This window comes from Haemaphysalis longicornis, unplaced genomic scaffold (genome assembly GCF_048455015.1).
Source record: "Haemaphysalis longicornis isolate Haplotype H1 unplaced genomic scaffold, Haemaphysalis longicornis Haplotype H1 scaffold_5, whole genome shotgun sequence".
Classification (NCBI taxonomy): domain Eukaryota; kingdom Metazoa; phylum Arthropoda; class Arachnida; order Ixodida; family Ixodidae; genus Haemaphysalis; species Haemaphysalis longicornis.
In genome coordinates this window covers 170,744,789-170,757,340 of record NW_027526385.1, presented here as the reverse complement: position 1 = coordinate 170,757,340, position 12,552 = coordinate 170,744,789, and the positions used below count along the sequence as shown (strand labels likewise).

Below are 12,552 nucleotides of genomic sequence, written 5' to 3'. Positions count from 1 at the left end.
TATGAATTTTTTAGGGTACCTATTTCTTTAAAAAATGTACAATGTTGTTCTGATAATATTATTTATATTTCTCTTTCCCGTACATTGGCTATATGCCCCCAAGTTCCTCTTCTTTGTATAGCCCCCCTTACCCAATGCTCCGCCTAAAGCCTGTAAGGTTTTTTTAAACAAACAGTAATAGAAAGAACGACAGTGTTTGCACCAACGGTTTGGCAATCGTAACAACAGAAATCTAAACCTGATTTTTGTATGCTGTTTGCCGTGATTTGAACAAACCGTTTCTGGTGACGTATTCATCGTTACCGTGGCTTCTGTGCTGAAAGTGGAAATGTCACGAACGATTTTATCTTACTGGTCGGTGTCTCATTTTTGTTTGAAATGTACCTTCTCGGCCGTGCATCCACATTCCACGTCCCGTAGGGGCCCATTGACGTGTAGCCCCATCAATGGGCGTGTTTGAGCATGTGTATACCCACGCGCTTCTTATTTTAGGCGAACACGGATTGGCTGGTCTCTTAATATAGAGGCTCCGTTACTGACTAGCAATTGCATGAACCAGGTTCAAACTCCACAGGCAGAGGCTTATTTTTTTTCTTTTTTAATTGCTTGTTTGACTTGAAACAGGTTTCTTTTTATCGTGCACAATATCTATTTATGGCAATTGGTTCATTGTAAAAAAATGTTGCGTGGTTTTGTTTCCTCTAGAGCCCAGTTCCAGCTCTTGTTTTGTGCTTTTCAGTGGTTTGGTCCCTTTTAAGTCTGTTTCAGCTACTTTTTTTAGAATATTTTTGGACATTAGCGTGACTTTATCTGTGGTCAGGTGGGTTTTAGTTGAGATTTTTTTTTTAATAAGTTGAGTGGTTTTGTCCCCTTTTGTTCGGTTTCAGCCGTACTGTAGCCAGCTCTACAAAGGCCAGCTGCGGTAAGCGAAAGTTAGTTAGAGTTAAAATGTTAAAAATGTTGATAATAGACTGTAAAAATAGGGTTAAAAATGTTAAAATTGTTAATCGTTTCTTTAATTAGGTGTGGTTTTGCCCATTGTAGGTTGGGCTTAGCTCTTATTGTCTACTTAGGCTGCTTTTTGTCTGCTTTAGGTAGGTTTTTGGTGTCAAACGTGCCCAAGCACATGCAGACCTTTACGGGACCTGGATTGTGAATACATCTCCGGGCCAGATGTGACGACAGGATTCTGTCACACTGTCGACATCAGATAATTAAAATGCCTGCACCCGGCGTCTCAGTGGCTACGATGTGCTGCTGAGCCCAAGGTCAATCTCAGCCATCGTGGCCACCTACCTTTCTGTTGGAGGCGAAAAGTGAAAACACCACTGTCAAGATTTTAGCACACATTAAAGATCCCCAGGTGGTCAAAATTAATCCAGAGCCTTCTACTGGGTCATTTCGGATACGATCGAACAAAGCATGGCTGGTCGACCTCTTCAATTTGCTTGAAATTTTTTTACCTCATTCCCACATGTATGTAATGTGTGGATTCACAAATATTTTCGCCAGAAAAAATTTTGGCCGGCTGAAAAAAAATTTGGAACCCACCCGCGGGGACCCCGGCCGCTACCTGCCCATGCGCCGCGGCCAAATTTAACGGCGTCTACCAACAAATATACTGATCAGGCGAGAATGGTAATTTTTATGCTTAATCTACGCCTGGTGTACATTGTGTGCCCGAAATATCGTCGGCTAGAAAAACATATTTTTTAAAATAAATTTCCAAATCTTGCTCAGAGCGCATTTTGTTGTGTACTTTGCGGGCCGGTATTATCGTAAGTAATGGAGCTAGAGCTTTCAAATTTGAGTGAGGGCTGTTCCTGGCAAGCACAAATAAGGGCCGTAAATATTGTGTCTGTGCAAACTACGGTTAAAAAGTAAATGGCACACAAGTGTGACGAAAAAACTAAAACACTCCGAGTTCAGAGGCTTATTAAAAAAAAACACTTCTTCGATTTTGCTGAAATTCCCCCCAGATGTTCACCTGTGCATGTACTTCAATGATCATTAAAAACATGTTGCATCATTTTGTTCCTGACACACCTACAGCACGAGAGAAAAGCCTGGTTGGCCAGGTCTTCACAAGATCCTGCGACATGAAACAGTGAGCAACTTCCAGTGAATGTGCAGACATTTGATAATTGTTTTTGAACTAAAGGCAAACTATTACTTATATATAGCATTACAGAGAATTCAGAAGTGAAACTTAAATTTTTATGTGAATTTCGGAAAGAAAATAAACAGTCTGCGCACCGCTAAACCTGTACTCTTCGAAGAAAAAACGGAGGAACTCCAGATTCACGCGCATTTAAAAACAAAAAAACACTTCTTAGAGTTTTATGAAGCTTTCCACGGATATTTTCCTCTAAACGCACTTGTGTGAGCCATAGAAATATCGTGCGTCATTCTAAGCACAGCGCGGATACAGTCATGCGGTGGCGAAACCGCTGCAATGTATGGGGGTAAAACTTGCAATTTGAAGGTCTTCGGGTCTATTTTTATACCTTCCTCTAGATTTCCCCAACCGCGGTCACTCTTTGTCTTACATTATCAACGCTCTTTTTTTGTGCGCACTGCTGCCGTGATGCGGTATATTTGGTTCATAAGATCAGCTATTTGACAAGGTGTTCGCAGTCTTGTTTTTTAACTCGCCCAGAAGTAACTTTCGTTCGCCTGAAATCAAAGGTTCAACGGAAGCCCATCCGGTCAGCAGCACACATGGCAAGTATTAAAAACGGACATCGGCCACACACGACCCTGGCACGGGTAACGTCTCCAGGTAGCGCGCTCCTCTTCGGTCCTTCTTCGGACAAACTGGTTCAGTTACCGAATTAGCGACCAAACAGGAAGGCAAACGCCCTTGAGCCCAGTGGGGTCCGGGACGACACATGTGGGATCTTCATTTTTGTGTTTGAGTCGAGATTGATTGATTGATTGTGGGGTTTAACGCGCCGACGCAACGCAGGCGATGAGGCGCGCCGTAGTGGAGGGCTCCGGATTAATTTTGACCACCTGGGGATCTTTATCGTGCGCCGAAATTTCGTACACACGGGCGTTTTTGCTTTTCGCCTCCATCAGAAAAGCGGCCGCCGCGACCGGGAATCGAACCCGCGACCTCGTGCTCAGCAGCACAACGCCTTAGCCACTGAGCCACCGCGGCGGGTGTGTTTGAGTCGAGTATTTTTTGGGCTTTTTCAACCGTATGCGGCGGCAGGGACTTGGCTGACAGAAAGAGCGAAAGAGGGGACTGGAAGAAAAGGTCCTGCATGCGTTCGAGCGGTTACAAGTTTTCAGTTCTGTCACACTGAGAGAGTGCCTTGCGCTGCCTCCCCGCTATTTGACTACGGTCGCATTTTAATCTTCATTTCATCACTTTTTATTATTCCTTTTAAGTATTTATTATTCTTTTTGTATATATTTAGCTTGTTACTCAGTCTCTTTTGTCATAGTTTTGTGGTAGCAAGCGATGATGTCTGCGATGACTGTCCGCATGCCTGCTTGGGTTTAGAAAAAATCAGGGTGTGGGTAGACGACAATCTCCCACTGTACTCCAAGGTGACTTATGTGAGTGACGGAGCTGCCAGTCACTTTAAAACAGGTACCAGCTTCATGAGTAGCGAAAGAGCGATGTGCCTGAAACGCAATGAATATTCTCCGCTACAGGGCACGGAAAGAATGCCTGCGACGGAGTTGGGGGAATCGTCCAACACCAGGCGACACTTTGCAACCTAAGAGAACCACTAAGAAATGCGATTCAGACGGCAAAAGACATGGTAACTGTGTTGTCTGAGAAGATCAAGGGCGTTCACTTCATATACCTCAAGGGGAACGAAGTTTCCAGCTATCACGAAACAAAAAAGGAACAATGGCGAACAGTGCGTGCCTTTCCCGGCATACAGTCCTGGCATGTGTGGCGTTTAAGGAAGTCATCAGAAGCAGATATATGCGAACTATAAGAAGCGAGGACTGTTTGTGCCCCTTTGAGGAAACTGTGAACATTGATGCAGCAAGCAACGTGTAAATAAACAGCTAGTAGCTGCACGGTATTAATGGGGTGCCGATGGAACGCTGTCATTTCAAACGTTGACTTCGTTAGTGTCACTTGGCTATTCTATTCTCCTTAACTCAGAAGATATTCTTCCCTTTCTGCAAAATAAATTAGGGAAATCTGCAGAAAGTCACAATCGTCGTTTTATGTCTCAGCTCCTTGTCACGAGCATGCTTGACAAGGCTCTTTTGCTTTTCAGTGATCAAAATGATGCCAATTTTTTTAATGGCTCACGCAATTAAATTAGGAGGCAAATATCTGTCGAAAGCTTCATAAAACTCGAAGAAGCGTTTTTTTTAATGCGCGTGAATCTGGAGTTCCTGCGTTTTTTCTTCGAAGAGTACACGTTTAGCGGTGCACAGATTGTTTATTTTCTTTCCAAAATTCACATAAAAATTTCAGTTTCACTGCTGAATTCTCTGTAATGCTATATATAAGTAATAGTTTGCCTTTAGTACAAAAAAAATTAATAAATGTCTGCACATTCACTGGAAGTTGCTCACTGTTTCATGTCTCAGGATCTTGTGAAGACCTGGCCAACCAGGCTTTTTTCTCGCGCTGTAGGCGCGTCAGGAACAAAATGATGCAACATGTTTTTAATGATCATTGAAGTACATGCACAGGTGAACATCTGGGGAGAATTTCAGCAAAATCGAAGAAGTGTTTTTTTTTAATAAGCCTCTGAACTCGGAGTGTTTTAGTTTTTTCGTCACACTTCTGCGCCGTTTACTTTTTAACCGTAGTGTGCACAGACACGATATTTACAGCCCTTATTTGTGCTTGCCAGGAACAGCCCTCACTCAAATTTGAACGCTCTAGCTCCATTACTTACGATAATACTGGCCCGCAAAGTACACAACAAAATGCGCTCTGAGCAAGATTTGGAAATTTATTTTAAAAAATATATGTTTTTCTAGCCGACGATATTTCGGGCACGCAATGTACACCAGGAGTAGATTAAGCATAAAAATTACCATTCTCGCCTGATCAGTATATTTCTTGGTAGACGCCGTTAAATTTGGCCGCGGCGCATGGGCAGGTAGCGGCCAGGGTCCCCGCGGGTGGGTTCCAAATTTTTTTTCAGCCGGCCAAAATTTTTTCTGCCGAAAATATTTGTGAATCCACACATTACATACATGCGGGAATGAGGTAAAAAAATTTCAAGCAAATTGAAGAGGTCGACCAGCCATGCTTTGTTCGATCTTATCTGAAATGACCCTACTATGGCATGCCTCATGGCCCAGGTTTGATTCGGCATGAATTAAACCACCAGAATTTGATTTTTTTTTTCACTTTAGAATGAAATAGCATGTTTTAGGCACAAATGTTTGGAGATGAGTTACCTTGACTGCCGTAATGAAACTAAGTTGGTGGCCATATGAGGCAGCATGGAATTTTGTGACGTGTGCAAGTCACTGAACCTCATCCGAATTTCCCGCCTCTCGCAGACCCTGGAGCGGAGCAACAACTTCCTGTTCCCAGAGACGATCATGGTTGCCAGTCGACAGACCAAGGTGAGGCCCGGATTTGGCTCGGGTGTGGCTTCCCTGCGACACACTGACGACGGCTGTAAGGTTCGTCATTTCCTCGCTGCATAAGGGTGCCTGCACACCCTTTGTCTATAGATGGAAGAAGACCAGCAAAGCTGCACTGCTGCAGACTGAAATTCCACAATGTTATTATTTTTGTCTGTGACACACTGATTGTGAAGGCTCGATGAAACTCATCATATTTATAGAGTCGTCTTACCGGCTAATTGTCTATTATTGTTTCGGGATAATTTTGATTTGAACAAGCGTTGCAGCCATTTTCTGTAACCATCGCCCTCTATAGGCTTCACTGTGAACTAACTATGGCAAGTGAGTGAAACTCGGTACAGTGATAGTGTGTTCCCAGTAGCCAATTTCACCATGATTTTTTCCAAGATACAAACAGATTTAGAGCTACAGAGAAATTTGCAGTAGCTCTGAAGATGAAAATTCTTGTTCTACGTGGCTCTGTTCATGTGCACAGGTTTGGTGTAGACCGAGTCATATACAGCTTTTCAGTAAAAACTGGCCACTAATGCCAAAGCAGTGCGCTATAAAAGTTTGACTGGGAGGCATTTCATCGCTTATGACCATCGTTAACTTTTAAAGGCTGTTGTCGTTACAATTTAAAGAGCATGCGACAATCTTTGGGGAAACTTTTTTTGTTCGGTCATTTAATTTTGCTTCTCTCTCTCTTTCAGCACTACTTTTCAATGTTCACCAACATTATGGAGACCTTCTCACTCATGGAGCAGTTGGCAAACCTTGCCATGCGACAGTGAGTGGGTTCTTTTTTTAATTCATTCGGCTTGTGTTTGGGGACATGGGAGGAGTGAAGTTTTCTAAAAGTGTTCACAACCCTAAAAAAATAAAATAAAAATAAAATATGAGTGTTCATGTTAAGCCAGTCTTGTTTTTCGTGTTGTCATGCGCATTGTTAAATGCAGAGCATTTCAGTAACTCACGATGTCACCCGCGTTGACGTCCGTAGTCGTAGTCCGCACCTCTCCCCCTACACTATATAAAAAAAAATACTATCCGGCGCCTGGTTTCGATCCCTCGACCCCGCGGGCGGAACGCAATGTACATGGTGCTCTACCCACTGCGCCACAAAGCCGACACAGAATGGGAGGCTACGAACGCGCCTTATATCCTTGACTCATTCAAACTACGTCAAGAAGCTGCTGATACAACGCATTCACTACCACCAACTCCCCAAACACTAAACGTTAACGCAATACACGCACCCCCTATGCGACGCATTTACTCGAGTCTCCCTCGCGGGGAGATGGGCCCAATTTTTTTGCCAATCCATGACTCAACCGGCAGCGTTACTCCCTTCAACCTTGCTAATAACTTCATTAGTACATGGGGAAAAGTCCAGCGAAGCAAAGTCACTGCAGTGTTGTAAGTCAATATACTGATTGTGTGTGGCCTACTTTGAAGTTATGACTTGATGAACTTTACTAGGCTTAGTGCGTTCTGCAAATAACAAAATAAATCCACATTCTTCAGGGCACAAATTTTGTGAGGGCTCAGTTGTCATTTAGTGATCAGTTTCCAACGACTTTTTGGTGAACCAGCCAGCTGGCTGATTTTGTCAGCCCTGTGGTTGGAGAGCTATGCAGTAGGCGCAGCCATGCCAATCCGAAAGAGTTTGTTTGTGTCACGGGAAACCTAACAGGACATTGGCTAGGAGGCTGGAGAAAGCACTTTGGAATTGATTTTTCTACCAAATACACTCGCGTAAACGCGCCAGGAGTGGTCGAAACATGGCCTAGGGACTGCAGACCTCTATTTGCACTAGTGATCCCGCAATATTTACAAACCACTATTAATACTGCCTTGTCCTGTCCCCTGTTCTTTTTTCTTTTTTATTTTCCTTGCCTGCAGAAATGTTTTTTTTTTCTGTGGCAAAGTTCGTCGTTTGGGATATGCCGCTTCATGATTCTTGCGCTGTTATAGCGGCATTGTTTTGTATCCCACCTTAGTGGTCCTCTCGAATCACCACAGTTTGCATTAAATTCAAGACGAAAGAGCAGTCCAGGCGTGTTTGAGGTCTCTCTCTCCGTGCCTCGCCCTCGTCCTCCCTGGCAGGCTCATCTCGGAGGAGACGTTTGAGGCCGACCAGCAGCTCTCGCGGAAGCTCAGCTGCAACGCCCCCAAGAAGCTGCCCCTGCTCAAGCGGGACCTGGACGCCAGGGCACAGAGCGAGGCCTACAGGTGAGGGCTTTGGTGGTTGCCTCAGGTGGGAGAGGAGGGCTCCCTCACAAGCACTCACCTCTGCTTGCTTTCGCACTTGTTTGCCCACTCATTCACCGACCCATTCATTCACTGGCCCTCATTCACCGATCCATTCCTTCATTCACTGATTCATATATTAATTCACCAGTCCATTCATTCACCAGCCATTCATTCACATCCGCCCACTCAGTCACTCCCTCACACCCACTCGCTCACCCACCCCCTCACGCGCTTGATTGCTCACTCACACGTTAGGGTGCAAGCTCAAATCACCTTACAATATAGAACATTTTTTCAGTAATAAGTTATTGCACAGCCTTACTTGCAGGACAAATCTTCATGAAATGGGGCATTTTGTTATTAGTACTTAGAGGAATGGAATAAATTCACTACAATGCAAACTTCATATACTCTAGGTTCAATCTGTCAGTGCTTCTTATTAAGCAGCATTGAGGGAAGTTGTTAAAAGGTTCACGAAGACGAAATCCCAGTTTGGTTCATTCGGAAGACTGCCTCGTTAGAATAACACTGACACCACTTTTGTCGCAAACTTCACTCATATAAGCTGTGTAATGAATAAAGCAGGAAATAAGCGTGTGACCCACTAGCGACTTTTCCACACTGAACCTATGACGTATTATGGGCAGTTTGTTGCAAATGGCAGAGGCCGACGAAATACACTGCAAATTAGGTTGAACAGGGATTATAAGCTTGCTGAAAAAGCTATTGGCGCTTAAATTTAGCGCACATTGTTTCTATAGCAGTAAGAATGGTGGGGGAATTCACAAACGAACGTGGAAGCATGGAATCACTAGTGCGTACGGTGCGCAGTATGTTGGCTATTGCTGAACAGCTGTGGGGCACTGTGGGTTTGTCTGACACGACAGTGGCCAACTGGCACAAGTGACACTGCCGCTTATATGACCCATCTTGTAGAGTGATGCACAATATTTCACGACATGATTACTATCAAGCATAACAATAAGCCGGGTACAAGTCTGGTGATAAAAAGAACCGCGTGCAGACAGTGACTCTTCAACGGTATCGTTATGCCATCTATGAAAGGAGACAATAACCAGGCTAACCAAAAATATGTTTTAGATGCGACTGCATCTCATTCACTCGCCTTGTCCCTCCATACGGCGTTGTTGTCCGTCCACACCCCTTCCCCATTCTCCTCGCCGCGCGAGCTGCTCTCCGCCGCTCACCCCCTCTCCTCTCTGATAGCAAACACTTTCTCACGAGGGGCATTGGCTTGGCTTGGCTTGGATTGGATTGGATTAAAGTGGATTGTGTTGGGTTGTGTTGCGTCATAGCCGCGCCACGTTGCGTCATAGCCGCGGCAGGGGGTTCACGGCATGTTTCACATGATGGGAGAATCAACCTAATGGAAACAACAACGGAACCCCCTATGCGTCGCATCTACACAGGGGTTTCCGCGAGGGGAGGTGGGAGAAATTTTTTGCAGTGGACGGCAGCCTTACTCAACATTTCAACTTCCGTTTCGTAAACCTGGCCTGTGTATGTCATTACTGGCGTCCCAAAACACACGATTTAGCGGGAGAATTGAAATTTTGGTTTCAATTGTTTAATTTCTCAGTGAACGAAGCATCATTCACTGCCTTACATGTGCTGAGGGCACTAAAAACACTGAATGTTTCGAATGAAACAAACTTGTATTTTGTCTTCATGGCCCCTTAAACGAGTTAACAATGTATACACAGAAGGAACTTCACTGTGCACTTTTTCTGGGAAAGAGCAAACATATACACACTTTCGTAAAATTTTCTACGCACCCGCCGCAGTGGCTCAGTGGCTAAGGCGTTGCGCTGCTCAGCACCAGGTCGCGGGTTCGATTCCCGGCCGCGGCGGCCGCTTTTCTGATGGAGGCGAAAAGCAAAAACGCCCGCGGGTACGAGATTTCGGTGCACGTTAAAGATCCCCAGGTGGTCGAAATTATTCCGGAGCCCTCCACTACAGCGCGCCTCATCGCCTGCGTTGCGTCGGTGTGTTAAACCCTACAATCAATCAATCAAATCAACCAAAATTTTCTTTGCCAATCCTAAGCCATGAAGAATTCAAAGAATGAGCTTCACCTTTAAATGTGACAAAACTATTTTTGACAGCAAGAAAGAAAGCTGGCTTTAGCTTTCCGGTATGAAATGTTTCAGCCTTGCTCGAGACGTAAGCTTGTACGTTGAATTTTTTGCGGCCTGTGCACCTTTTGGCTTAGCCTAGAAATTTTTGACAAAGACTGTACATTTCAAGAAGACGCTGTTCTGCTCATTGAGCCTTGAGTAATAGCTGTCTTGTGTGCTAGTTTTTGCCTGGCTATTGTGTAACTGTGCAAAGTTGATTTTTCTGTTTTTGTGCCTAAGGCCGCCGCAAAATATTTGCTCTTCTCTTTGTGTGTGTGGTGGCAACACTTGCAGCGGAACAACCAGACTGCAGTGTAGTCTATCTGTGCTGTAACCTTGGAAGAACTGTCCAAGCAGCAACAACGGGAGTCTGACAGTGTTCACACAATGGGAGAATGACAGTCAAGTGAAATTTAAGGAGACTATTATTTATTAGTTTGGCCACTGGTTTTAACGAACAAGGCAATGTAGAATGTAGGCCTGTTTGTCCACCAGTACCATTGTTGGTGCCAGTCAGGGTATTTTGAGTAGAGCAACTTCAAATTATGGGATATAAAGATAGTGCAACGAAATCAAAGCTGCGCGCAAGGAAAAGTGAAGTGGGAATAACACAGACAGTCAATAATGCTGTTCAAGCATAGCCTGGAGCTTGTATGCACTGCTGGGCTCTCTCTTCGATTATCCACCCTGGATTCACATTGGATAGTCCGTGAGTAGTCCGCAAACTCTCCTTCTCGCCACTGGGAGAGACAACCACCGGATCGCGTCTCCAGAGACAGTCCACGATGATTGCAAGACTGAGGTTGGTGGACCCCCTCTGTTGAAAAAGCCTAGAGTTTCTGCCTGTCGGAACACCACCCTGGCTGAAACCAGCGAGACGTTCACCCGTCTCTTCTCTCCTGCTGCCCAGGGCCATGTTCCGTCTTCCGACGGAGGAGCGGCTGGACGGCAGCCTGGAGTGCTCGCTGTGGACGCCCTACAACAAGCAGACCGTCCGGGGAAAGCTCTACCTCTCCCCAAACTACATCTGCTTCGAGAGCAGGGTGAGAATGGGGCTCTGGCCTTCTCTTTGTTTAACGCAAAGGCGTAAGGCACCCCCGTGTGCGAAAAGCCGGCGTTTCTTATTGCTGTTGCCTCGTGCAGAAAGTGGCTACCACTGCAACGGGTAAACAAAGGACGCGTCTGAGTTTGTGCGGGAATTGATAGTACTACTACACAACCTTTTGATAAGTATTGCCGGGGAAAGCCAGTGGCTTAATTTTTTTGGCTTTGCAAAGAACGTAAGCAGGCTTAAAATGCTCCAGTGGATTTTATATTGTTTCTTCCATTCGTGATTATGGTGTGGTGCACTTCTGTTGTCTGGTAAAATGTGTCACTTGCTCTTGGCGTGTTGTGTGCGTGTAGAAAATACTAGTACTACTAGAATGATAAAAAATTTGTGGACCTTTTCGGCACTTTGTGCACTTAAGCCCGTTCTACATGGAGCGAATTTCGCCTGCGAATCCGCTGGAACGAACATTCGCACTTGCGAAGTTCGCAATGCCTGGAATTGTCGTCTACATGGGGCCTGCGAACGCCGCGATTTTCGCATTTTAGATGCGCCTTGTTTGCAGACTGAATTAAGTTTGCCACCAGCAAAGGTTGTGGTGATTTTAATAAGGGTGGTTTTATTTTACTTTCTTGGCAAGTTGTTTCTGCCTGGTTTGCGGTAAATATAAATTTATTTGCGGTTTTATAGAAGAATCGCCAATTCTTTATCAATATACGCACACACAGCAGAAAAGACAAATGTTTTGGTGTGCTCCCGCTTTTGTCGCGCTCATACAAGCAACGCCATCTGGTTTCCAAGCATGCAAGTGGCGCCGAGCTGTGCTCCTATTGGCCGCAGGTCCTGCCCCTCTACGCCGCACACGAGCGGCGTTTGCTCGACCGCTTCAAATGTTTGGCACTTTGCCGCAGCAACGAAAAAAGGTGGTTTTGCCGCACGAGCGGCGCCGCATCAGCGAATTCGCAGGCGAAATCGCTCCATGTAGTACGGGCTTTACTGGCATCTTTACCCGTTCCACTTGGGCACTTTGATTCGCTAACAGCCCATAGTGCTGTTCAATATTCAATGTATACGAAGGCACAAACATTTCTTGAATGCAACAGAAAAAGAAAAAGTAAAGATTAGTAGTCCTGCGTAGCTTGTCATCTGTTCCCTTGTGATGAGAGAAGACCTTGTAGCTGGTCATGCTTGTTATGGTATTGAGGATAGCTAGTCCTCAAGACTCGCGTTGCACAAACGAGACAGGCGCTTGAGACGGGCATATAAGACGGAGACCAGCATTTGCGTAGACGAGACGACTAACAAGACGGACGTTACATTTGCAAGCTGAATGCGACACTAAAGCCGATCCTCAGGACACAAAGCTCTATTAGATTTACAAGAAGTAACAGTTGCCAGTTCTGTTTGAAGACACGCCCTTGATAGATAAAACGTCTCACGTGGTCTGGTGCACTCGATGCGGTGGCGTTGAAAAGCCATGGTTGTTGGCGCCCTCTTGGTATTTGTCCCGGGATGCGCCACTTTGGACAGCCGATGCCGGCG

At 45.2% G+C, this 12,552-nt stretch overlaps 1 protein-coding gene across 2 annotated transcripts in view; it reads left to right on the top strand.

Moving 5' to 3' along the window:
• Positions 1-12,552, top strand: part of Tbc1d8-9 (TBC1 domain family member 8/9) — a 90,348-nt gene that overhangs the window by 23,966 nt on the left and 53,830 nt on the right. The window contains exons 7-10 of one of the 2 annotated variants that reach the window (XM_077671303.1): positions 5,500-5,565; positions 6,282-6,358; positions 7,678-7,803; positions 10,873-11,005. In XM_077671303.1, coding sequence (XP_077527429.1) covers positions 5,500-5,565; positions 6,282-6,358; positions 7,678-7,803; positions 10,873-11,005 — 402 coding nt within the window. Of the gene's footprint in view, positions 1-5,499; positions 5,626-6,281; positions 6,359-7,677; positions 7,804-10,872; positions 11,006-12,552 lie in introns of both variants that reach the window. The other variant, XM_077671301.1, reaches the window with a different exon arrangement.